The sequence below is a fragment of the Thamnophis elegans genome, chromosome 15, assembly GCF_009769535.1.
Source record: "Thamnophis elegans isolate rThaEle1 chromosome 15, rThaEle1.pri, whole genome shotgun sequence".
Taxonomy (NCBI): domain Eukaryota; kingdom Metazoa; phylum Chordata; class Lepidosauria; order Squamata; family Colubridae; genus Thamnophis; species Thamnophis elegans.
In genome coordinates this window covers 14,467,014-14,493,896 of record NC_045555.1, presented here as the reverse complement: position 1 = coordinate 14,493,896, position 26,883 = coordinate 14,467,014, and the positions used below count along the sequence as shown (strand labels likewise).

General features: G+C 41.4%; 1 protein-coding gene across 1 annotated transcript in view; it reads left to right on the top strand.

Moving 5' to 3' along the window:
* The window catches only part of LOC116518715 (methylcytosine dioxygenase TET1-like), a 90,049-nt gene that overhangs the window by 37,347 nt on the left and 25,819 nt on the right, over positions 1-26,883 (top strand). Inside the window, exons 4-5 of the mRNA XM_032232231.1 lie at positions 12,475-14,992; positions 21,245-21,335. Coding sequence (XP_032088122.1) covers positions 12,475-14,992; positions 21,245-21,335 — 2,609 coding nt within the window. The remainder of the gene's footprint in view (positions 1-12,474; positions 14,993-21,244; positions 21,336-26,883) is intronic.

Below are 26,883 nucleotides of genomic sequence, written 5' to 3'. Positions count from 1 at the left end.
GTCAATCCTTGGATAGGACACAAGGAAATCCCAGGCATGCAAATTAAATTAGGAAGTTGAAAAGGCATCCCAGAAAATAAATAAATGGCAAACTATTTTCTTCACCTGCCAAGACAACTGTATGAATTAGTCACCCCCATCTGACCTTGACTTGAATGTGTCTTTTCTTTCATAAAATTGCAAGAATAATCTCAAATATGTTTAAAATTAAACAGTTTTTGACCAAAGGAAAATAATTGTCAAAAAGGCTTTGCCCCCTGGTGGACAAATGAAATTCAATTTCTTTGATTTGCCTTTCCAAGAGAGACTGTTTAAAATTGTACATAGACAAATGTCAGCATATGTGTGCCAGATTTCTTGGAACAAAAGTCTCTGAGCTGGTTAGGAAAGAGTAATAGAAATTCCTACAAATATTAAGTCTAACAAAAGAACTATTTTAAATGTATTCATTGGCTGCCAATTTGCTACTAGGTCCAATTCAAGGTGCTGCTTGTCACCTTCAAAGCCCTACATGGCTTGGGACCAGGTTATTTGGAGGACTTAAATTTAGAGACAGGGAATGTTACATGTCCCCTCTCTTAAAGAGGTCTATCTAGCAGGACCAAAAAGTGCCTTCTCTATGGTGGTTCCCTCCCTGTGGAACATCATCCCCATGGAGATAAGATTGGCCCCCACTTTGATACTCTCTTGACAAGGCTCCGAAGATGTAGTTTTGCCAACTGGCTTGGAGACCCCAGATTGGGATGGAACCCATCAAATGGCTCATTTGATTGTTGTCACGAGAGGGTGGAGGTGGAGTGTTATTGTTTTTTATTGTTTTTTTAAATTGGATTTTTACCCTTGTAAGGCCACCTGGAGTCACTGAGAGTGAGTTGGATGGCCATATAAATGTTCTTAAATGAAAAAAATAAAAATCAATTAGCCTTTACTGAATTTTTTAGGATGATCATAATGCTTTAACATAAGTCCAGGTCTTATGATAGGATATACAGCTTTAGAAATGCAAGAACCCAATTCTCAATGCATTTTTTAACTTTAACTTTTAAATTTTTTATTATTTTAAAAATATTTCTCATTGTGACTTAGGTTTTCCGGGCTTCTTCAACACAATATCTACCATACCTAATGTTCATTTCTTTAAAAAAAATCTGATTAATTATTTAACTTGCCAATAGCATTCAAAGAAACATTCAGTTTATGTTTATAAAGCAGGGGGGAGAGGGACTGTGTGAGAGAGAGTGCCTTGGAAACATCCTGTGTATACCTCAGGATGCATTTTTGGCTAGAACACCAAATTCTCAGAATTTCTCAGGATAAAAATACAACTTATTATATAAATAGTAAATATAAGTAATATATATAGTACTTAGTAAATATAAATAGGCAGCAAAAAACAGTGGGTTTTTTCCCCCCCTAATCATGCAGCATTGAAAGGCCTGGAATGTTTTTTTTCCTGTGAGTGTTCTATTCTCTCTCCCCAGGCATTGACATCTCAGTGCAAGTGTAGAGTAAATTTGTATGTTATCTGAAGCTTTATATGTCATTTTAAGGTTTTTTAATGTATAAAAGGCATAATTTTAAAAGTCTGTAGTTATAATGGACAAAGAAAAAGAAATGTGAATTAATATATCAGTAAGATTAGTAATAGAATTTATATGATATAAATCAAGAGATTCTCTTAAGTAGAACTATGAGTCAAATACCTGTATTTTTAGAAGTATAAGAGGCACTGGAGTATAAGACACACTGGAGTATAAGACGTACCAAGATTTTGAAGAGGCAAATTTAAAAAAGTTTTTGCACTCTGCAGACCTCCCAAAAACGGCCCATTTTTCACGAAAACGGGCCCATTTATTTATTTTTTTAAAAAAGGGCAGGCATAGCCTTTAGGAGGCTTTCAGAGTACTCTTGGGGACTGGGGAGGCAAAATTGAGCAAAAAATAGCACATTTTTTGCTCATTTGTGCCCTCCCCAACCCCAGGAGCACTCTGAAAGCCTCCTAAATGCTATGCATGGCCAATTTGGTGAAGAGGGCAGGGTTTCGGGAGGCAAAAAATGTTGTATTTAGTGTATAAGATGCACCCAGATTTTCATCTTCTTTTTTGTGGAAAAAAGGTGCATCTTACACTCCGAAAAATACCGTAAATTCTTATTTGTATTTATATAGAAAGGTTCCCAAGAGTTAGTTATGCCCCTGAATATCTCAGACAATGGTTTAGTTTTTCTAAGATGTTTGAAGGGATTAAAAATTTGAAAGAAAATGGTGTTTATCCTGACATTGGAGTCAGAATGTAAGATGATCAATCAATGTGATTTTTTTTAGCTATTCTAGCTATTAGTACATTATTGTATTTATTTGCTTTAGTCTGTTTTTGTTTGTTCTTCTCAATTTTGCTGGTCTTTGACCAAATAAATTTGATTGATTGATTGATTGATTGATTGATTGATTGAATGAATGAATGAATGAATGAATGAATGAATGTAAGATGAGCTCTTACTTTACCGAATTTCTTCTGCCACCTTTGTAATGAAAAGTAGTTGTTCAGATGAATTTAAAATGTGAAGAGCCATAGGTTTGCATCTCTCTATCTTTCTTTTAAAATTGCACATTTTGTGTGTGCAATTAATTTTAAAAATGTTGATTTTGGGTCCAGTGTTTTCAAGTGAAATTTATAGAATGAGTCAGATGGAAATATATAAAAAGATAGGATCATTTCAGATGAACTTAGACCTGTGTCCTAAAATTAACCTTTCTTTCTAGAATACATGGTTATCTTCCTTATCAGACAACCAGAACAACTACTTGACAAATATTTAATTATAGAACAATATAAAATGGGACAATAATTACAATAAAAAGAAAATGCTAGCCTGGTGAAGATTATGGTAAAAGGTATCTCAATGGCCGACTATGCATCTTTAAATCCTGCAGAATTAATTAATAGGCCTGTATTAAAATATATGGAGCATTAAACAGCTTCTGCAGTTAGATGTCGTATCATCCACCACTATGAAGATCATCAGTAGGTGTTGTAAATTGGTAATAAACTTGCTAGTTAATGACCACCACCTTAAATATAATTGTTTGAATTGCTTTTCTCTTGCATAATGTAACTGTTTTGTGTGCACACATGCTTGAGAAAGAGAAGTTTCCTCACATTCAAGGAATTCTTCAGACTTGTAAAAAAACAGCTAATAAAATGCAGAAATCAAATTACAGGACTACATAGAGAAGACTTGTTCTTGAAAGTATATATATTTTAGAACAAACTGGAAAGCAAGTGGTTGAGAATATGATAAAAATGAATGAATCAATATTGCCCTCAATCTTTCCATTGCTGTTGTTATTTTTAAAAGTGGATTGCAAAGCTTAGGAAACACATAGTTTATATTTCACACTATAGTGTTAAATTGATCTTGCATCTTACAGAGAAAAAGAAAATAGGGAAAAAGTTCAGACAAAAAGTAAGATAAAGATGCGGGGAAAAAGGAAAACAAGCAAGCATGACTTTCAGCATTCTTTGATACAGATATAGATAAAAACACGCTAAAATTAACAATAGTCTATGCTACTTTTACAACCTCATATATTTCTAATCATCAATCCCCAAATCAAAGTTTCATTTCTCTCGATTTCTCACAAAAATCAAAGATTGGTTTCCAAGTAGAATTAAAATTAGTTATTTTTTTTATTTTTAATCAAAGCTGTCAATTTTGCCATCTCCATCATTCCCATCAGTTTAATCATCCATTTTCCCATTGTAGGTACAGGTGATCCTTGACTTATGACCACAACTGAACCCCAAATTTCTGTTGCTAAATGAGACAGTTGTTAAGTGGGGTTTGCATCATTTGAAAACCTTTTTGGCAACAGGTTGTTAAATGAACCACCACAGTTGTTAACATTAGTAACAAGCTTGTTAGATGAATTTGATTTCCCATTGACTGTGCTTCTGAGAAGAGCACAAAAGATGAATAAATGAGCCCAGGATACTGCAACCGTCATAAATATGAGTCATTTGGCATGCATCTGAATTTTAATCAGATGACCATAGGGATGGATGCTGCATCAGTTGTAGTTGTGAAAAACAGACATATCATTTTTTCAGTGCCATTGTAATTTTGAATGGTTACTAAACAAGCACTAGAATTACCTATATTTGTAAATCCTACCACCTTTTATACATAGAAAAGTCTTGCCGTTGTTATCATATCTAAAGTTCCATAAGATCTCTCAATTTGCTTGTCCATTAAACCCCTCCCCCCAAAAAAACCCTATAGTTTCAATTGTAGATTTACCTTTATATTTTTTCTGAACGAATATATATTTGGTTCCAACATTTTCTAGCTTTATTACATGTCCATCAAAAATAAAAAAAATGTACCTTCAGATTAGAGGTTCACCGACAAAAGGGCGCCCGACGAAACCGCAGCGACAAAACCGCGAGTTCTAAACCGCGCCGACGAATGAGCGCAGAAGTGCACCGACAACAGCGTGCTGACAGAAGCGTGCTCTGACCCTGACCCTAACCCTTACCTTAACTTAAATCGTGCTTCTGTTGGTGCGCTGTTGTCGGCACGTTGATGAGGTCGTGGTTTTCATGCCACAGTTTTGTCGGTGCGCTTTTGTCATGCACGCATTTGTTGGGTCAAGAGATTAGATATGTTTCCAACAAATACTTGAAATTCCATTACACATTTTTGACAGTACCTGATGTCAGATACCAGCGATACATAATTTTATAAAAGTAATTTTAAGATTAAAGTTCAAAGTAAATTTCAATCCTTCCATATATTTTCCCATTGATCCAACAAGATGTTATATCCAAAATAAGATTTTTATCTTATTATATACTTTAACTTATTCACAGTTTCCGTTTTCAGTAAAAATGTATAGCTTGGCAATAATTTGAGCATCATTTGTACACAATTCCACACCACGTTCTTACCAAGTTCAAAATCATAATTCTTGTCAAGTTTTAATCTTTCTATTAGCTAGACGTAGGAGAATCGATGACCTTCTGATTCCAGATGTTCTCTTGTTTTTAACTTAAATTCTCCAGAGAAAGACAGTACATCCACATAAGTTAACCAATTTGGTTTAACTACCAATTTCTCTTCTAAAAATGCTTCCTGGGGTGATAACCATAAAAGTATGTTAGGAAAAAAATCTTGTTTTATATCTATTTCAAAGTCTAAATAGGTCACATGTAATAAAATGATTTTTAAAATCTACATTCTTAACTTTTTCATGCTATAAATAACATTGCCATCCAAATTTTAAGCATGTCCTTCCAATTCTAATACCCCCCCTATTTTACAAAGTCACTAATTCTTTCATCTACACTAAACAACAAACTGCAAAGTACAATTTCAAATATGGTAATCCTTGCCTTCCTCTTTATTTAGCATCTTGCAATAATTTATATTTAATTCTATGTTTCTTTTCTTGCCAAACAAATTTGGGGAAAAAATCCTGCATGCCCTATTTTGAGGTCTATAAATACAAGCAATATAAAAGCCAAAGCCAGAACTGTTTAAATAAATGCTGGGATATTCTTACTCTAATTTTCTTCTTGTATTAATGGTATTTTAAAGTATGGGATATGCATATATAAACAGAAATGGAGCAATCAAATAATTACTAATTGTATTCAGGACATACTATTTGTGAAATTTAATTTATGAGAAAGAGAGTGCTGGCAAGGGCAAAAATAAAATAAAAATAAGATGTTTTTTTCTTCCTTGCATTTTCCAACAAGTGCATAATCCACTTTTTCCAGATCAGTTGAGTATTGTTGCATTGGTTGTAACAACAGGCTTGTTTCCCAAGCCTACGTCATGGGTTGGAAGAGAGTGACTCGCCCAAAGACACCCAGCTGGTTGTCATGTCGAAGGTTGGACTAGAACTCACAGTCTCCTGGTTTCTATCCTGGTGCCTTAACCACTAGACCAAACTGTTTCTCAAGGGTGAAAATAAGAATACTTTCTTTAAATGAGTATATGCTAAAGCTTATTTTCAGTAGCATATGGGAACAAGGTAATTGTGGCAGAAGAATCACATAACAGGAATTTTTTTTGTGAGAAATAAGGAGGTAGACTTTAAGTAATCTCATTAAAAATAAATGCCCACTGCAAGTGTTTTCTGTAAAATTACAGGCATACATAATTTTGCATTCACTTCTATCTAGTTCTACTGGTATTAAGAAAGTTAGCTTTCTAGTTTGGACTTCACCTCTCTTATGATAGCTGTTATAGAATTTGGATACAGTTTTTGATGAAATGTTCTCATCTCTCTTTTAATTACCATTAATATCACTGGCAGGCGTAATAAATAATTTGGAAGGTATTTGGAGATTTTTCAACACTAAATCTGTGTTAAACCTCTACCTTTACTGTTGTCTTCTGTGAATGGACAATGCATGTTCATTTGAAAATTCAGAAGATATTTATCTGCTGAAGAAAGTAGACACAAGTAAAAGCTGTTAAGCATACAAACAATTGTATATTGAAAGTTGTTAATCATCAAAGTGAGATTGAGTTGTACATGTTGTACATGAAGCTTTCTATCTAGCTGTTCTAAATCCATCTGTCTAAATGTGTTGACCAAGCTCTTTGAGAATTATTAAATCCATCACATGTAGAGGGCACTAATATGACCAACAATGTTTTTTATAATACAGACCAGGCAGCTGTTGCATGTAAAATGAATACTTATAATTTTTTACCTGACTACAGCCTTGTCTGGTTTATGCATTGGGCCAATTTTCACAGAATAGGAAACCAGGATTGTTTAGAATTATAGCTTGTTTGTCTTCTTTCTTGCAAATCTTGTTTCACTTGCAGAAGCTATTCAGGTTAGACCTGAGAGAATATTAATTTTAGAATTGAATGACTCACTTAACAGCATTGTTGTTATGCTCAAATAGAAGTCTACTAGAAATTGAAGTCAATCACTAGACTATATGTCAGCCTCTGCTTCGCTTGCTTGCTTTCGGCTGCCATGGAAACGGGGAGGTAGGGCATGCAATAATTAGTACAGGAGGATTTGTCCAACGGAGTTTTGTTCTCATCACTGTCTGTGCATGCTGATGGCTGATGTTTGGACCTGGTCAAGGCCAACCGTCCTGCATACCAACCTTATGATGCAACTTGGAGATGCAACCCACATGACACCTAAGGGAGATGCAGATTGGGCAATGGGGTGGGGGTTGTTGGAGGGAGGGGGCTGGGCAAAAGTTTGATATGTATGATTTCGTGCTTTCTGCCCCAACCTTGCTTTACTTCGCTGCTATCTCTTCGTAACCAGTAAAAGTACTTTTAATTCCACAACCATTGGACTGAGAGGTTTCTTTCTTGGTTACTGAGGGAGGCATGCTTAACATTAAGCAAGGTCTCTCTTCACGCTCATCCTGGAGCTAACACCTTCTGAGGGGAGTGCTATAAACACCCAAGCCTCCAAAGAAATGTCCAACCCAGGCAGTGACCAGGAGGACAAATGGCTGGCTGTAGGAGACTCATGCCCTTTGGAGACGGAGCGTATTGCGGAACTGAATTTGGAGGAAAGATCTGTTTGCCCTAGGTGGTTGTTGGAAGTGGGGCAGAAATATGAGCCTGAGGAAATTCCTGCCGGAGTTACACCAGCCGACGGCGGTGACCTGCAGCTGCCTGGCAGGAAGCCAAAGAGGAGGATCTCATGATGTCCCACGGTATGAAAGTCTTCCAAGAGGCCTGGGAGAAGCGTCGTTTTCGTGAGGGCCGGGCTGAGAAGGAAGCTGTTTTTCCTGATCAAGAAGAGAAACGTGAGGAGGACCTGTCTCACTCTGGGGGGGCCCTGGGGGCAGACAGTGGAGCTGATCAGGATGGGAGAGCTCCAACGGCAGCAGCAGCAGCCGCCGCACGACCCCCTCCAAGGGGGGAGGGGCACCCCGCAGACTCCGAATGGCAAAAGTTCCTCCTCTTGGTGTGAAATTTGGAGGTGACCCCAGGGAACTAGGAATTTTTCCTGATCCAGGTCTGGAATTTCATGCAACAGTTTGGAGAAGATCTCCCCAATGAAGAAGCCAAGGTGAGAGTGATGACTATGGCATTGGAAAATAAGGCGGCAGCCTGGATGGTTGCTTTGCATAATGATGACTCCCCCCCTGCTGAAAAATTACAATGCGTTTAAGGCCGTCCTGAGGAAACGCTTCGATGACCCGCTAGCCGAGCATAAGGCAAGAACCAAAATGAAAACTTACTCAGGGCAGAAGTCTGGTAGCTGATTACATTCAAGAGTTTTGTGAGGAAGGAGGAGCTGACGTCGCAACGACATGACGTGCGATCTTGGAGCTCCAAGATCGCAATCGATACTTTTGCCACTGGACGGTCCTTTTGGACATAAACCGTCCCAAAGAGATGGTGACAGGGAAGAGTACGTCCTGCTGATTTCAAGGACACCGCAAAGTCCCTGATTGATCCAGGAGAATCTCTTTTTGCCGGCGACAAGTGCAGCCATTGAAGCTGCTGAAGTTGGGACAGCTCCGGAACGGGAGGAAAACGGAAAGAGAAAGTGTGTCCATCTGGTGAGGAAATCTTATTATAAAAGAGACTCCCCCCCCCAAAAAAAAATTAAAGCTAAATTAAATTTGAAAACAAGAGAAAAAGCGAAATTAAGCTACATTAGACAGTGTGTTATCCTTTTTAAAAAAAAAATCTTTTCCGGATGGAACTTTTGCAAATGTTTCCTATTCTTTAAATTGAATGGATTAGTTTTTCTTCTTCTACTTTTTATATTCTTTTTTTTATACCTATGGATTAAAATCTTTTTCCTTATTTTTATAATGCTGGATTGGATGGTTTTGTGGGGTTTTTTTTGCTCCATTTAAGAATTTAAAGCCTGGAATATAGAGAAGATATAAAGGAATACAAAGAGGGCTGTAATAACAGAGGGAAAGGAACACTGCCACCTGGAGGCTTGGAAATATTGTCTTTTCTTTTTTCTCTTTGATCATTTGACTTTGCATTTCAAGGTTCCTCAGCTTGTTTACAGAGAGTGATAGTAAGAAGAGCATGGGTTGTTTGTACAGGTGCTCTTCAGGAGCTTTATTGGCAGCTGGAGTGGAGTGAAAACAAAGCCTTGTCTTGAAAGATTATAAATGAACTTGCTTTAAATTTAATAAAAAGTTTTGAATGCCAGCGTGGCAGTGTTTACAAGTTGGAAGAATGGTGCAACATGAAAAAGAAACCTTAAAGTTGCAAAAGATTATGTTTGAAATTCAAAAATTATTAGAAGTAACAGAGAAAATTGAAGAGAGAGTAGGGAGGCCTACTACAGAGTCAGAATCAAAGAAGGGGGTGAGTGGAAAACTGCTTTCAATTGCCCTTTGGGATGCTTCCAATTCAGGGTACTCCCGTTTGGTCTGCAGGAGGCGCCAGCAGTTTTCATATAATTAATAAATGAAGTTTTGCATGAGCACCTGTACAAGGGTGGGTTAGTCTATCTCGACGACATCCTTATCTACACGGAAATATGTGAAGAACACATGACTTTGGTCCGCTCAGTCCTCACTCCGAGCCTCTGAACTTTATGAACTCCCACTGCCACGTCACTGGCATCAGCCTGTACCACGAATGGCGCATCCATATCAGGGTGTTTCACAACTGGTTCTGCTGCAAAGAACGGGTTTAATTTCTCGAAAGTGGCTTGAAACTCCATAGTCCAGTTCAAAGGCTTCCCGGCTGAGGTTTTGCTTCTCCTTTTGATTTTAGAAGATTTGTAATGGGCAGAGCGATGCTAGCAAACTAGAGAATAAATTGACGATAAAAATGTGCAAATCCTAGAAAACTTTGCAATTGCTTGCAGGTGCGAGGAGGCGCCCAATCAGTAATGACCTGGACTTTTGCCAGGTCCATCTCGATGCCTTTGTGGGAGATACGGTATCCCAGGTAATCGATCTTCTCCTGATGAAATTCACATTTAGACAATTTGGCATAAAGCTGGGCCCGAAGTATGTAGGACCGTTCCCCATTGTGAAAATCATAAATCCTGTATCGGTAAAATTGGAGTTGCCAAAGACCCTTAGAAGAATTTATCCTGTGTTTCATGTGAACCTGTTAAAACCGGAACACACTTCTTCTTTTCGTCCTCCTCAACATTCACCTCTGGTCCCTCTTCTTATTGAGGGAGAACAACATTTTGAGGTTAAAGAAATCTTGGACTCCAGAAAACATAGGGGTCGCATTCAGTATTTAGTATTCTGGAAACATTTCCCTCCTTCTCAGGTGGAATGGGTTGACAAATCTCATGTTAGAGCTCCCAGACTTTTATGGTAATTCTACTCTAGTTATCCTGATAAACCTTTATTTAATATATTCTTGTTTTGTATTGTTTGTTTTCCTTTTCTCTTTTTCTGCAGGGATGATATCTCTCTTGAAGGAGGGCCGGATGTCAACCTCTGCTTCGCTTGCTTGTTTTTGGCTGCCATGGAAACGAGGGGGAGGGCATGGTATTTGGGGTGGGAATAAGGACAGGAGGATTTGTCAAACAGGGAGTTTTGTTCTCACCATCGTCTGTGCATGCTGATGGCTGATGTTTGGACCTGGTCAAGGCCAACCGTCCTGCATATTAACCTGATGATGCTACTTGGAGATGCAACCCACATGACAACTAAGGGAGATGCAGATTGGGCAATGGGGTGGGGGTTGTTGGAGGGAGGGGGCTGGGCAAAAGTTTGATATGTATGATTTCGTGCTTTCCTGCCTCAACCTTGCTTTACTTCGCTGCTATCTCTTTGTAACCAGTAAAAGTACTTTTAATTCCACAACTATTGGATTGAGAGGTTTCTTTCTTGGTTACTGAGGGAGGCATGCTTGACACTATAGTACTTTGATGGGGCTAAACACATAGTCTTATTTAAGAGAACTGGTATGGTTTCAATGATTTTTAACCTGAGTTGCATTAGGAATTAGAGCTGAATCTAGGGCCATCTGCACAATAGTTTTGACCCTTGACTGTCCTACTATATACACATGTCTGTATTGTTGGTCTTCTTGTTGGCTTTCATTCATAGAGTTGGCATGCTGCGACCCAAATTAGCCTCAGACGTTTCAGTTACTTTTATGTTGATGGTGCTCAAACCCAGAGTGCTTGCAAAATAACCTACTTTAATAATCTGCAGAAATTATACACTCACAACACCCTCTTTTTCCTAGCAGACCGTGATAAGAAACAAACCTTGAATTGCTGTGAGGCAGTTCTATGAATTACATTTTAATATATAGAAACTTTATTCTGTTTTACACACAAACACACACACAGGGCAAGCTAGGCTTTCCTTCCCCTGTTGTGGTTTTGAGGGCACAAAATGGAAAACCAAAAGAAACTTTCTGTAAACCAATATTTTAAAGTTGCGAGGTCATTATCAGTTTATGAAATGGCATTCTTTCCAAGGTTGACAGTCATGCTTGCGTTACTTATAGTTGCAGCTTAACATGGTGAGAATAATACATCCAGTTCATTCTGACAAACAACTCATTTGGGGCAGCTGTAATTCTATAATTTTGTTGTGTACTCAGAGTAAATGCCAGTTGTCTGGCTTTGAATTTTAAAGCTAGAGAAAACACATAATTTCCATTCCTGTTCATGGATGTCTTCTCATTTTGTAGTCTGGTCTAATATTACAAATAGTTTTGTTCTGTGGCCACCTTACTAGAAGCATGATAATAGACAGTGTGTCAAAGATGACTTTTGTCTTTCTTTGAAGCATCATTCAGAGTTTTTCTTTCCATAAATGGCAAAAGTAGCAAACAGAAATAAAAACCCAAAGCTTCAAACTTCCAATTACTAACTCATTGGTTCAATTCAAAAGATTTATTCTTGCTTCTGAAAATATTTCTGCCATGTTTTCTATTTGTACGAAGTACAAGTATTCCATCACATTTTTTGCATTTTCTGATACTGACTTGATGTCTCAGAATTGTTTTACTCAGATTGTGGACTACCAGGCTAATCTAAGATGCACATCTAGCTAAGCATTTTCCATGAGAAAAGAAAATAAGATAAGCGTATATTAATTAAATAATTAATTAAGTCATATCCTACTTTTGCATTTTTTAAATAAATAACTTAAAGTGATTAGAATTCAGGGTCTCCCAGTTTCTAGCCGGTGCCTTAAATACTAACTAGACCAAACATCTCTCCTTTATTTGAAACTGTTATTATTGTAGTGTCTCTTTTTAAATACAAAACAAACACATCCTTGGTAATCAATATTGTGGTTGCTTTTTGTATGGCCTATTGATTTTAGCGTAAATTACTTAGGAGGAAACAGTTGGTACCTTGTTCTAGAATCTGATCTTGGGTAGCACTTACTTTGAAAAGCATCTAGTCAGATAGTCATTGCAAACTTTAATATGATATTGCTATTTTTGCCAATGCTTATGAAATCCCATGGTGAACAGCATTTGCTAAAATGTATTTGTACTGTTTTGCAGGGAGATCTAAAAAGCAAACTAGTAAATGGCTGCAGAGCAGAGCTTGTGGAATATGTTGCATATGGCCATGGTGAAAAATACAAGTTGAAAGCAAACTACTCACTGCCCTGGGAAGATGTGCAGACAAATGAAAAAGGAAGTATGGCCGGCTTAGAAACAGAGAAGTGGGTGCCGAATGAAAATCCATCACTTAATATCCATGTGAATGGAGATCTCTGTAACGCTGAAACCAGGAATGAGAACTTAACACATTTTGAAAAGGATGCAAAACTCGTTTATTCTTCCAGCATAATAGATGAGGCCCCCAAGTTATTTGCACATACAGCTAGAAATGGCATTAAAATCTTACCGCATTCACCAGCAGAATGTGACACATCATTGAAATCAGATGTGAGCACACTGAAAAAAGCAGATGTGAACACTACTGCAAAGCTGGCCAACAGCTGCAATCACAGTAACTCCAGTGCCTCCTGGGGTGAAGCGGCTCAGCTGAACAGCATCTACCCTTTGGCAACTGGAACATATGGTGCTATTCCAGAAAAGAAGGACTATGATGTAGGCCACCAGACAGAAAACCCAAACGCAAATCAGGAAGCCGAAAATTCACTATTGCAAACCATTTCACTTTTACATTTGCAGGACAAGCCACCCTGTACTCCTGTGCTTGAAAGGGGTGCTTGTCTTGATGATGGTGCTTCAGATATTCCTAGTAAGGATTCCCAACCTGAAGATTTGCAACTTCAGTCAACTTTTTTATCTCTGATTAAAAACAGAAATTTAACTGTGGAACAGGTGGTAGCTATTGAGGCATTAACACGTTTGTCCGAGGTCCCTTTAGGCCATTCTTCACCAGCTAAACCAGAAGGTTTAGAGCAGCAAGCGTCGCATTTGCTGAACAGTTACAAAAAGGATAGCCCGTGTCCCTTAAAATCATCTGCACTGAAAGTAATAAAAGGGACTTGCCCACAAAAAGACCCACAGCTTCTTTCTCATCCTTCCTCCCAGAGGAGAATCAACCATAAGAGTCTGTTCTACAAGGCTCAAGGTGCTATTTCTGAGTTCCCCAGTAAATGTCCATCTAACTTACTGCGTAGGTTGCATTGCACCTCAAAAGACACCAGACCTTTCTCTGCTTTAGCGTCTGGTGGAAATTCAGGTATTGCTACCAAGAAATGTCCTCTTCATCATAAAACTGCTCTTGGGCCATGTTCCAAAACCTCAAGTACCGCCAGACAGTGGTGGAACAAAGGAGAGATGCTTGGCAAATGGGAGGGAAAGGCTGTTCACAACCTGAATTTAAAAAGCGGTTCTGTATTTAAGGGTGGTATTCACAGCCAAGATGAAGAAGAGGTAGCCACCCAGTTAACTCAACTCGCAGCAATAATTGAATCGAGCAGAACAAGCCCCAATCCGAAGATGACGACAACCCTTCTTGGTCGATTACCACCTGATATGCAATCAAAAAATAAGCAGGATCAGTGCCTATTGCAGAAGAAACAATCGGTATTTGGGAGGAACAATTACACCTCCTCGTTAGTCAAGCAAAGGCAGCCACCTCGGAAGAATGAGAAATCAGTACCGAGGGCCAAAAGATTGAAGAAGAAACCTCAAGTAGTACCAGACCAACCAAGTCAGCTACAGCAAGAATGCCAGTATAGTGAATTGCAGGACATACAGAAAAAACCTAAACTGCGCAGACTTGGGCGCATTGCATCACAAGATGCCAAGCTGTCAGCCTTGGGGAAAAAATCTTCCAAAACCAAAGGACCGAAGGCGCGGAATCGGAGTGCTTTGTCATCCCAGCAAAAACCAGCTGTATTATTTCTTCCGAAAACTCAGATAATATTCCATCGGCCTTTACCGGCTTCAATACAAGGCAAAATAAGAAATAAGCCATTAGGCTGTGAAATGGTGCCAGAGCCCCTCAAGACAATAGGCTTTAGCGATGCACAAGGTGCCAGCAGCCTGAGTGGGGTCACGGGGGCTCTTCAATGTGGAGCCCCGCTTTCTAGTAATCTGCTGACTGTTCCTCAGTTAAAAACAGACTTTTGCATAAAACAAGGAAGTGAAAACGGGCAGATGTTTACAGAAAAAGACAAGAATTCTCAGGTACAACAAACCATGAATATCCCTCAGCTGCATCCTTTTCCTCAGATCTTCAGTCAAAGAGCTGATGGTGACATCTGCGAGGAAAGCCAAGCTAAATCACAAGGTGCTGTGGAACAAAAGGATCAAAATCTGCAACTGATCCTCCGTAACGGTGATGATGGCTTGCCAGGGGATACCATGCACACTCTTAGAAATGTGGAGCATGTAAGTGAAGCTACATTTCCAACATTAAGAACTTTAGAGACTGAAAAGCAACAGGGTACTGGGAACTTAAGATGTTCTCCAACAAAGAATACACTCAGTAGTTTTCTTGAATCTCCCTTGACATTCTTAGATACCCCTACAAAGAATTTAATTGATACACCTTCAAAGAAAGGACAGAGTAATTTTCCAACCTGTGACTGTGTGGGTAAGTGTCCTGTGGTTTATTTTTGCATGGTTGAATTTTGAAATCTTTTCTGTCTTTCTGTATGGATCATGTTGCCTTGTCAGGTAATGAAACGTCTGCAAGCAAAAAGCTCAGAGCACCAAGAACTCCAGAGTTCAACCCTGAGCTACAGATATTCTCTTTTATTAAAATCTTTCTTTTCCTCAGAATTCCCCAGAAACTTCCAAATATTTACACATGCTGTAATTCATGAGTTCTCCTAGGCGCTGCTTGGAGTGTCCAAACATGGGTTAACTTCAGCTTGCTGCCCAAGGACTGAATTCAAATCTTTGTGTAGCCACGCCTCCTGTTCCCCACAGAGGCTCAGTTTTAAAAACTCAGTCACCCTAAAAGGATGCAGTTGGGGAGTTCCAGTCCTTGAACAGCAATTTGGACTCTCCAAATAGTTAGTGTAGCCTTTTTTCTTATTTTTGTGTTTAGCACATAGTGTTAGGATTCTTTAAAAATTCACTGGATAAAGATTCACACCTAATTGAAGCGCGGAACAGGTACTCGGAGCGCGGCTGCCTTCTGCGACCACCTCAGTTGAGGCACCACTGGGAGGCTCGTCAGTGGCTGCTGGCGAGCTCTGAGGGCAGGTAGGCAGGTAGAGACCTCTCTGAGTTTGCTGCCGGTGCTCTAAATTTACTGAGCTCTCAGAACTGCTGGCAGCTCCCTGGTGCACTCCGTAGCTTGCGGTGGCCATTTTGGCCAGAAAAAAAAAAGCGGCACGCTTTATTCTCAAGCAGTTTGCTTTGCTGCCACCTGGTTTCCACTGCAGATCGCCGCTGGGAGGGCTTCTTAATTTGGGATCTCGCTCTGGATCTCCAGGCAGGTCTCCCCCTCCCCAGGAAGACTATGGAGAACGGCTGCAAGGAGTTTGGCTTTCTCGGGCCATTCCTTGCTTTATCACTGCGCAGATCTGAAGCACCTTGGGACTTCCATTTTGGCGCCAAAATATTGCTGACTGTTACTGATCCCGGCAAGGCCCCGTTTTTCTCAGAACTTGGACTGAATTAAAGAGGCATACTTCCAGAACTATTACATTATTGGGATTATCACATCTAAAGCTCTGACTGAGAAAGAAGTGTGCCATAGCCAACAGGAACGTGTCTGAAGCCAGGGATTGCTAACAAAACACAGCAGGCCCAACCCTGCTACTAAGGGGGACAGTGCAGGCTGCCCTTCAAAAGGGAAACAGCCCCAAGCCAAGAAAATCTCAAAAGCTACAGAAAGGTTGGCTGAAAGAGGACAGAAGGCCCTGGAGAGAGAGTTTCCAAAGGCAGTTAGTACCCAGGCACACACTCTACAAGCCAGGAAACCACCTCCACCACCAGTTTCTACAGACATTCCCTTAGTGGAGACTCCACAGGAGGGCTCTCCATCTCTGGCAGACGAAGGGGATTTTGGATTTTCTCCCAACCCTTCCAGGGCTTCCCCCAGGTCTCCTATTTCCTCTCTGGAGGAGGTAGACATGGAAGAGGCTTGTTCTCTAATGGGGGAAGGAGGCTCCTCCCACTAGCCCTAATTCTGGGGAGGCTCCTGAGTTATCCCAAGCAATGCAGGAGGTGGTGCAATGGGCAATATCACAGGGGATTGCTAATGGCATCCAACAACTGGGTTTATCCTTGCCCCTCCTGAGCAAAGCCAAAGCCAGAAGGCAGAACACTGGAATTCTCCCGCAACCCTCTGGGGCCTCCCCTCCTGCTTCCTCAGCGGTCAGCGAGGTGTCTGATGAGGAGGAGGGTTGACAGGATGCCCCTGATCTGTTGGAGGATGAGAATCCGCCCCCCAACGCCCCCGCATTCTCTGGCTTATTTAAGCCTACAATGTTCAAGGCCATTCTGACCAAGGCTAGGGCTTCGTCCATTCAAATGGGACTTCCCACACAATCTGATAAGAATACCACTGATCAGGGTAACAAGGAGACTATAGGACCGGGGGATCCAGGCGCAGGCCTCTTTAAGGAAATCACTCCTCAGGAGTTGGTTCCAGCACCACAGCTGTTCCTGGATATCATCCAGTGACAATGGGTTCAACCCAGGTCATTAGCCAATCCTAGTGGGGTGGATGAGAAGCTCTACTCTGTAGAGACCGCCATGGAGGAGCTCTTAAAGCTTTCACAAGTGGATGATCCCATAGTGGCGCTGACCTCCAACTCGGCCCTCCCAGCTGACCTGCTAGAGGGTCTGAAAGCGGAAGACAAAAAGATGGAGAAGGCCCATCATAAAACTCACATGGCCACTGAGTGGGCCATTAAAGCCTCCTCCTCCTCTTCCTACTTCAACAGGACAGCACTATTTTGGCTTTGCAAACTGTTAGCCTACCTCCCTGCTGGGGATACTAGGTCACGCCAAGAGATGAATAAGATCATTGCAGCGGTCGAGTACTCGGCCGACGCTTCACTTCATGGCACCAAATTTTCATCAAGGGCTATGCTTCAAATGTGACCACCCGCCACTTGCTGTGGCTATGCCACTGGCAGGCAGACATGAAGGCTAAGTGGAAGTTGGCCTCGGCACCCTTCAAGGATGGCAAGCTATTTGGGGAGGTCTTGGACTCTGTCCTGATTGAGTCCAAGGACAAACTGAAGATTTTACTGGCGGTCACCAAGAAACCGGACTGCAAAGGTCAGCCCTATTTTTGTAGGCAGTCCTTGCGGAACAATGCCTCCGCTTCCACCTCGGGGAGCTTGGCCAGGTCCTATTCCCAATCACAGGACTGCACCCAGGATAGGGCGTCCTTCAGGGACAGACCCAGGCAGCAGGTCCTTTCAAGGGGGGTTCTCCAACCGCTCCTTTCGCAGATCCAAGTGACCGTCATTGGTCCCCTTCCATCGGGGGTCGGCTACAGCTTTACGCTGACCAGTGGGAGGAGACAACAACGGACACTTGAGTACTGAACACCATTCGTCATGGTCTCACCTTAGACTTCCTATCCCTTCCTCCTTGGTCCTTCATTTGTTGCCCCATCCCAAAGTCGGCCCACAAGTGACAAATGATGCAGGTGGAAATCCAGCATCTACTGGACATAGCGGCCATAGAGCAGGTGCCCCCCGGGGTCAGGAAGGTGGGGGATTCTACTCGATTCTCTTTCTGGTTTCCAAAGCTTTGGGAGGGGTGAGAGCCATTCTGGATCTCAAGAAACTCAGAGTGCTTGGTCATAACAACAGACGCCAGTTTATATGGCTGGAACACTCACCTACAGACTCACGTGACACAGGGCAGGTAGTCGCAGACGGAGCTCGCCCACAACATAAACTGGCTGGAGCTCAGAGCCGCCAGATTTGCTCTGCGCCACTCTCGATTCATCGAGGGCCGTCATGTCCTCATTCTGATGGACACCATCGCCACCAAGGCTTATGTTAATCATCAAGGCGGCACTCAATTGACGGCCCTGATGTCGGAGGCAGAAGCGTTGGGGCGTTGGGCAGAACGCCACCTCGAGTCATTGAGGGTGGATCACATCTGCGGGGAGAACAATGTGACGGCGGACTGGCTGAGCAGAACGACCATCAGCAACTCGGAGTGGCAGCTTCATCCATCTCTGTTCCACCAGCTGACGCACAGGTTCGGTCTCCTGGTTCTAGACCTATTTGCCAGTCCCGAGAATGCTCAGCTCCCCCAGTTTATTTCAAGGTTCCAATGCCCTGACGCGGAAGGGACATATGCTCTTCGATGCCGCTGGCCCCCGGGACTGCTGTATGCGTTTCCGCCCCTCCCACTGATACCTCAGGTGATCAGGAAGATCCTACTGGAGGGGGCCAAGGTATTGCTCGTGGCTCCGCACTGGCCACGGAGGTCCTGGTTCGCCGACCTTGTCAGTCTGTTGGTGACTGAGCATTGGCGCATTCCTCAGGAGCAAATCTCCCTCTACCAGGGGGCCATTCCTCACCCGGATCCTTGATGGCTTCAATTGGCCGTGTGGCACTTGAGGGGGAGTTCCTAAGGCAGGCAGCTTCTCTGACAGAGTCATCTGCACTATCCAGGCATCCAGGAGACCTTCCAATGTGCAGATATATGACGCGACATGGACCAGTTTCTCTTCCTGATGTCACTTCCATCAAATCATCGCCACAGCTGTGACAATTCCGCAAATTCTGGATTTTTTACGGGACAGTTTGGACAAGGGTCTTGCCCCCAACACACTTCGGAGGCAGACTGCAGCCTTAGCCACCATCTTGTCTAGAGACGATTCTCAACCGCTCAGCAGACACCCAAGGGTTCGCTGCTTCCTGAAGGGGGCTACCAACTTATACCCCCCTGACAGTGCACCGTTACTCGACTTGGGACTTGTCAATTGTCTTGCAGACCCTAACATCACCGCCATTCGAACCTATTCGCTCAGCTAGTCTACGACATTTCTCACTCAAAACTGCCTTCCTCATAGCCATTACCTTGGCACGCAGAATCTCAGAGCTGGCTGTGCTCTCCGTTAGGGAGGATTTTTGTATCATACATTCGGACTGGGTCTTTCTGAGATTGGATTAACAGCTTATTCCACAGAACACAGGAGGTGATCCTCCCCAACTTTTGCCCGCACCCTAGCCATCCCAGGGAGCGGGTCTAGCGGATCTGGCTGCGTGCATGCATAAAGTTGACCTACGAACAACAAGCCAGGCCTGTTCCTCCTCGTATAACAGCACACTCCACAAGGCCTCCTGGGCCACTCGAGCACCCATTGAGGAGATCTGTCGGGCGGCCACTTGGTCCTTGCTGTCTCAGTTCATTCGAAACTACAGACAGGACACCTTTCCCTCGGCTGAGGCTTCGTTTGGAAGGCAGGTCTTACAAGGGGGCCTTGTGGCCCCTGTTAACTGGGACGTTCCTTCTTCCCACCCTGGGACTACATAGCTTGGGTATGTCCCATGCTTGGACACTCCAAGCAGCGCCTAGGAGAATGACCGTTGGCTTACCTGAATGGTCGTTCTCTAGGCGTTGCGAGAGTGTCCAACCCCGCCCTGGGGTTTTTTCTTGGATGGATGCAGGACCTTGCACCATAAGATATGGACTTTTCCATACAGCAACCATTGGATCGGATACCTTTGTTTTTAAAATTCAGCCTCTGTGGGAAACAGGAGGCATGGCTACACAAAGATTTGAACTCAGTCCTTGGGCAGCAAGCTGAAGTTAACCCATGCTTGGACACTCCCGCAGCGCCTAGAGAACGACCATTCAGGTAAGCCAACGGTCATTTTATTCCATAACAAGAAGATCCTCTACATTTATCCAGATTCTTTGCAGATACCTCCTTGACTAGCTGGATTTCTTGAATTTTCTTCAAATGTAAAACCTATTAATGCTGAGCTTTTATCAATTTGTGAAATCAGAGCTAATAAAATTCCCAACTATCTATCTTTCTTTTCCACAGCTTACAAGGAAAGGAATTGTTTTATTTTGTTCAGAATTATGCAGGAATTGTGACTAATAGCATTTATGAATGATGAAATTAAGCTTAATCCATGTTATTGGCCAACATATTGAATTCCAGTGGCAACATAATACTCTGTAATGTCTATTTTTTTTAATGTGAAAGGAAGAATCCAAACTATTTAACAAATTCAACCACCTGCAGAATTTACTTATATGGCAGTATTACCAATTTTAGATTAATAACCTTTGTTGATAGTGTTAGTACCATCTCTCTTTGTTCATATTGAAGTGTGACTCAGTTGCTAATCCCATTCCGGCATTTCAGTGCCAAAATTATATAATTAATGAGTTTATCTAATAGAAGTGTTTTACAGGTAGTCCTTGACTCATGACCACAATCGTTGCTAAGTGATGCGTCCATTAAGTGAGTCACATCCAATTTTATGACCTTTTCGCTGCCTTTATTAAGCAAATTGCCACAGTTGTTGAGTGAATTGCACAGTCATCAAGTGAATTTGGTTCTTCCCATTGACTGGGCTTGTCAGGAGCCCCCTCAGAAGGTCACAAGACAGGACGCTGCAACTGCCATAAACACATGCATATTGGCAAGTGCCTGAATTTTGACTACATGACCGCAGGGATGTGGCAGCAGTGATAAATCTGAGGACCAGTCATAAGTAACTTTTTCCAGCATCATTATAATTCCAAACGAATGGTTATAAGTCGAAGACTGCTTGTTTATTGCTAACAGAATAGTTAACCTGAGTCAAATGAGGCTCAGTTTAATTTAAGGAATTTAAGTAGTGTTTCTGAATGTCCATGCAATATTTTTAACAGCTATTTAAAACTTTTTTTTTTGCAGAACAAATTATAGAGAAGGATGAGGGTCCATATTATACACACCTTGGAACGGGCCCAAATATTGCTGCAGTCAGAGAAATAATGGAGGACAGGTGAGGAAATAAATGTTAATACTAATAAATCAAAATCAATTTTACACATGGGTGGTGATAGTAGTTGTAGTATATCTGGTGTGTTCTTGTTATGCTTTGGTGGGCTTTGTTATGCTGGTTCTGAACAATAACCCTTGCATATGAACTATACTATATATTAGAACACTTACTCATAGCAAGTACGAGTCTGTTTTAGAAAATGAGCTTGAATATTCTCATTTGCCTTTAAGTGCTTGTTAGCATTGGGTATTGGGTAGAAAGTCACGATACACTTTATGGAGATGTGGAGAAATTCATCTCTTTCATGTTAATTCTAAGCGGTGTAATCAAGTTGCTAAGGGTAATTGAAGACTGAACTATGGGAGAATTTCATGGGGGAAATTCAGATATGATTCATGCAACAAGCTGTTCAAATTATAATCTAGGTACTCAGCCTTTGTTTTGCACATAGTGCTATAATTGTAGCACAGCACCTAGGCCTGGTATGTACCGTGTTTCCCCAAAAATAATTATTTTCTTTTGACCCCTGAAATAAGCGCTTGGCCTTATTTTCGGGGAGGTCTTATTATTTTTGAGGTGCAGGAGGCAGCGAGCGTGGTCACCTCATGGCTACTGCTGTGTTGCAATATTTTTGGGAAGGGCTTATTTTCAGGAGAGGGCTTATTTAAGACCATGTGATCAGAAGCCCAATTGGGCTTATTATATGGGGAGGTCTTATTTTCAGGGAAACAGAGTGCCTATAGGCTTACATTCCTACAAGATGTTGGCTACCAAAATCTTTCCCCCCTCCCCCGTTTTCCTATCACAAGCCTTGTATTTATTTATTTTGTCTACTCAGTACTCTGCTTTTGCACTAATGAGAGAAGTTATGGAATTCCTAGAGCTCTCACTTGGCCCCCTTCCCCAAATTCACATTGCCATCCTTTAATATATTGAAATATGTTAAGCTGTGGTGACGCAATGGTTAGAATGCAGTATTGCAGGCTGACTCTGCCCTTAACCAGGAATTCAATCCTGACCTGCTCAAGGTTGACTCAGCCTTCCATTCTTCTGAGGTCAGTAAAATGAGGACCCTGATTGTTGGGGGCAATACGCTGACTCTGTAAACACTTACAGAGAGGGCTGTGAAGCAGTATATAAGTCTAAATGTTATAACTATTGCTATCTCTCATTCAACTAGATTGCTTCAAGTGTCATAGGGTGGATTTGGAGGTGGTTGTTCTTATACTTATTCCTTCTTGGTTTTACTAGAATAAATATCACATAATCAAAACCAGTTTTTAATGCATGTACCCATTATTATTCAGTAACATCAATGCTCTGTATGACAAATTGTTGAAATTTGTATCCATGCAGGTGTATACCACCCGGAATTGTTAAGTTAACATCACTTAAATCAACAAGCACGATGAACAAGCATGAATTCTTGAATTTTGGGGATGTGTGCTGGCTGGGAGACATTCACCAATCCCATATTTCCTTTGTGCATTAGATATATTTTGTAAAGATAGACCTTTATCTAAATTCCAAAAATCTTCAACTTGTCTTCTACAATTTTGTTCCTTCCAGAGGAGTTAATTGCTATAATTCCAATATATTCAGAGAATAGCAATTGAGGGAGATTGATTTAACCTTTAAAGTTGCTTTAAAGATTGATTTAAAATTGATTAGACAACCTGGAAAATAATTGGGTCACCATTTCAGAGATATTTGAATACCTAATATCTAAGCAGAAAAACAAATGATCAGGAACAGGCAAAAAAGCATGGAGAGTGGGAACAATCGCTAACTTCCTACCAACTTTCCCAGAGACTTAACTTTCCTTGTAGAAAGCTGGCAGGAAGCATTGGAAATAATTATTTGACTATGGCCAGGGGTGGGATTCAGCCGGTTTGGACTGGTTTGGACAAACTAGATGTTAATTTTGCATCTGGTTTGCCAAACTGGTAGTTGCAAGGACTAAATGGCCCTGCTCACTCCTCCCCTCTCAGGAGTCTCCACGTGGCCTGTTCATCATGCCAGGAAAGTGCAGGGCCCACATGGAGGCTCTGGGAGGGCAAAAAATGGGTCTTCTAAAAATGGGCCTGTTTCCAGCCTCCAGAGCCTGTGGGAGGCCATTTTTGCCCTCCTGGAGGCTCAAGAAAAGCTTCCAGAGTCTGGGGAGGGCGAAAATGCACCCCTGGTGCAGAAGGCTGAGTAGACCATACCTACCCAGCAACTGGGTAGAGAACCGGTACCCCTGACTATGGCTGACTATGGCAACACTGAAGTGGCCACAACTTTGCTAGATTTCAGTGCCTCAGGATCATGATTCTAAATTTTGGACACATTCTATAAGTCAGAGTTCCCCAACCTTTTCAACTTTGCAGACAGGTGGAGATGGAGGGGATGGTTCCACATGAGCGGTTGGCAAACATGCAGACTTGCCTGCTGTTCGTGTGAATGGGGATCATGTGCACTTGCCCATTTCTTTCACAGCCTGGTTCCAAAAGGCTTAAGGCCTGGTGGTGGGCCACGGCCCAGGGATTGGGGACCCCTTCTCTAAATGAGGCTTTTGAGATAGGTTCATTCAAATATTGTTGCCCTAGGATGCACCATTTCGTACAATTGAAGGTTACAAACAATCAGACACAAGAGATTTAGTAGTGTACAGACAGTGCTCTCCTTACAAATAGGTTCTGTGCTGAACATCTGTTTGTAAGTCTATTTTGTCCAAAGTTCGTGTTTTGTGAACATAAAGTAACCTTTTCCTGGATTCTGGGACCTTCTACATTGGGAGTTGTGGATAAGTTTGTTTGTATTGGTCAAAGTTTGTAACTCAAAAGTTTATAAGTAGGCTATAGATAAAGTCATCCTGGATTTGTTCAGTATTTTGTTACCGTATTATTCAATTTGAGGCCTCTGGAAACTGGTGAAATCTCAAATCAGGAGGAAATTTTAGATAATTTGACTGACATTGCACTACTACAAGACACTTTCTTGTGAGACGTGCTCAAATTAATACACTTAATATGAACAGAGCAAGTGATATGAAAACTGTAACTTAAGCTGTCAACATCATAAACTATTTTTAGCAATACTTAACATCAGATACATTTGACTTGCATAAAGACCTGTTTCATATAAGGCAATCTGCATTGCAATTTCCCCATTCATTTTCTTGCTGATTTGTTTTTCCTGCAGTTTGCTTATCTTCCCTCAAATTGCTTAGCATCTGTAATTTTGGAGAGTTTGATTGTGATGAAACGTTATTCACAAAAAAGCCCTTCTGTTTGCTTCAATTTGAGTTAAAAGATTCCAGTGTTTATTTATTTCAGCATAATAGAACCAATGCCATTCTTTCCTGCCACCCTGCCTGGGTCCAGCCCACATGTTATGGCATGTTCCTCATCATTTAGGATTGCTTTACTACCATGTTGCTTACCTGGAACTGGGAAATGATGAAGAAATTGGGCACAGCAGGGTGCAAAAGGAGAGCAAGAAAAAGGGAAGCAGGACATTTAAATGCGCCAAGTGACTAGATGATAAACCTGTGTGAACTTGAAAGAAAAAAAGAATTGCAACCCTTGCAAATATATGCCTGCATTTTCAAATATATGCCTGCAAATATTGCATATTTGCTCTTACTTGGCATTGCCCTGTTCCTATCTAGCAGGATTTTTACTGTTTTTTCTCATTTCTTCAGCTTTTATAACTACTTGCAAAGATGGTAGAGACTTTTTTCTTTGGGTACCAAGGTTAAAATGGAGGTAGATATTCCAATCTTTGTGTTGTTTCTTGTAAACAAGATTTGTCTAACATAGGGCTGTCAAATTCCCGGCCCATGGGCCGGATGCTTCATGCATTGGCCACGCCTGGTTTAGGCGAGGTGGCACAGTGGTTAGGGTGCAGTACTGCAGGCCACTTCAGCTGACTGTTATCTGCAGTTCAGCGGTTCTAATCTCACCGGCTCAAGGTTGACTCAGCCTTCCATCCTTCCGAGGTGGGTGAAATGAGGACCCAGGCTGTGGGGGCGATATGCTGACTCTGTAAATCGCTTAGAGAGGGCTGAAAGCCCTATGAAGCGGTATATAAGTCTAACTGCTATTGCTATTGCTATTAGCAAAAGGGAAAAAAGTTCCAATACGTCACGTGACTCTGCTGTGACAATGTGAGTTTGACTCCCCGGTCTAACAGCAACATTAGGTCAGAAACCTGGTTTGAAAGCAGCTGCCTGTATTTTCAAGTGATACCATCAGGAATTCTAATAGTAGCATCAAACTAAAGATACAGAGAAAGAAGAAAGAGGATTCAGCATAATTTATGGTATGCAGATCTGAAAGAACAGCTTCTGCCCCAAAACAGACCAATAAAGAATGAATATGTAAAGAAGCCATAGAACATACCCTGTTTTCCCAAAAATAAGACCTCTCCGGATAATAAGCCCAATTGGACTTTTGAGCGCATGCACTAAAATAAGCCCTCCCCTGAAAATAAGCTCTCCCCAAAAATATTGCAACACAGCAGCAGCCATGAGGTGACCACGCTCACCGCCTCCCGCACCTCAAAAATAATAAGACCTCCCCAAAAATAAGACCAAGCACTTATTTTGGGGGGGGGGGAAAGAAAATAAGACCCTGTCTTATTTTCAGGGAAACATAGTAGGTAACTACAAACACTGCGGGTAGTCCTACATGTATGACCACAACTGGGACCAGAACTTCCATTGTTAAGTGAGTTGTGTTTGATTTTACCCTCTTCTTTTTGCCATGATTGTTTGGCGAATCACCCCATTATTAAGTGACTCACAGGGTGGTTAGTGGACCCAGGTTTTCCCATCGCTTATTGGAAGTCAGCTCGGAAGGTCACAAGTGGAGATCACATGACCCCAGGAATGTTACAATTGTTGTTAAGGACTGCTCACAAGTCACTTTTCCCAGTGCCATCATAACGTTGAATGCTTGCTAAACAAATGGTTGAAAGTTGAGGTCTACCTATATTTGAAATTGAGATCGGGGTATCCCACAAGTCCTAACTGTAAGCATTTATTTATGGACAAGATTATCAAATAGCAGTAGCTAACACCAAGGCTGTTTCTGGAACCATTCAGTTAAGAAGTTTTTTCTTTACTAAATTGATTATAATCAAAGACTTAAAATGTTCCTGGATGTAATCTTGTCTACCTTCTGTGCACTCCGGCACTTTTCCGGTTTGTTTCCATGTCTATCTTTAGGTCTGCTTGTGATTTCTTTGTGTTTTGTACTTTTCTTGGATTTGTTTTTCCATTTCTTTTTATTCTCAGCCCCCTAGAAAGTAATTAAGGATCTGAATTAATGAAATCTGTCTATACTGCCCATTAGATATTGTATAAATATATATTTTTAAAGGAGGTGATTAAAGGAAGGCAGTTTCTCTTAATTTTCAGCTAAAGTTTAGTTTCCCTCCATGTTGGACTGTGCTCCTAGTCCTAATTACAGCGAATAAATCTGAAAACTGAAGACTGCCTTGGTTCGTGAAACATTTTGATTGGAACTCCACTGTTTTGATAAATTAATTGCTTTAACCAATT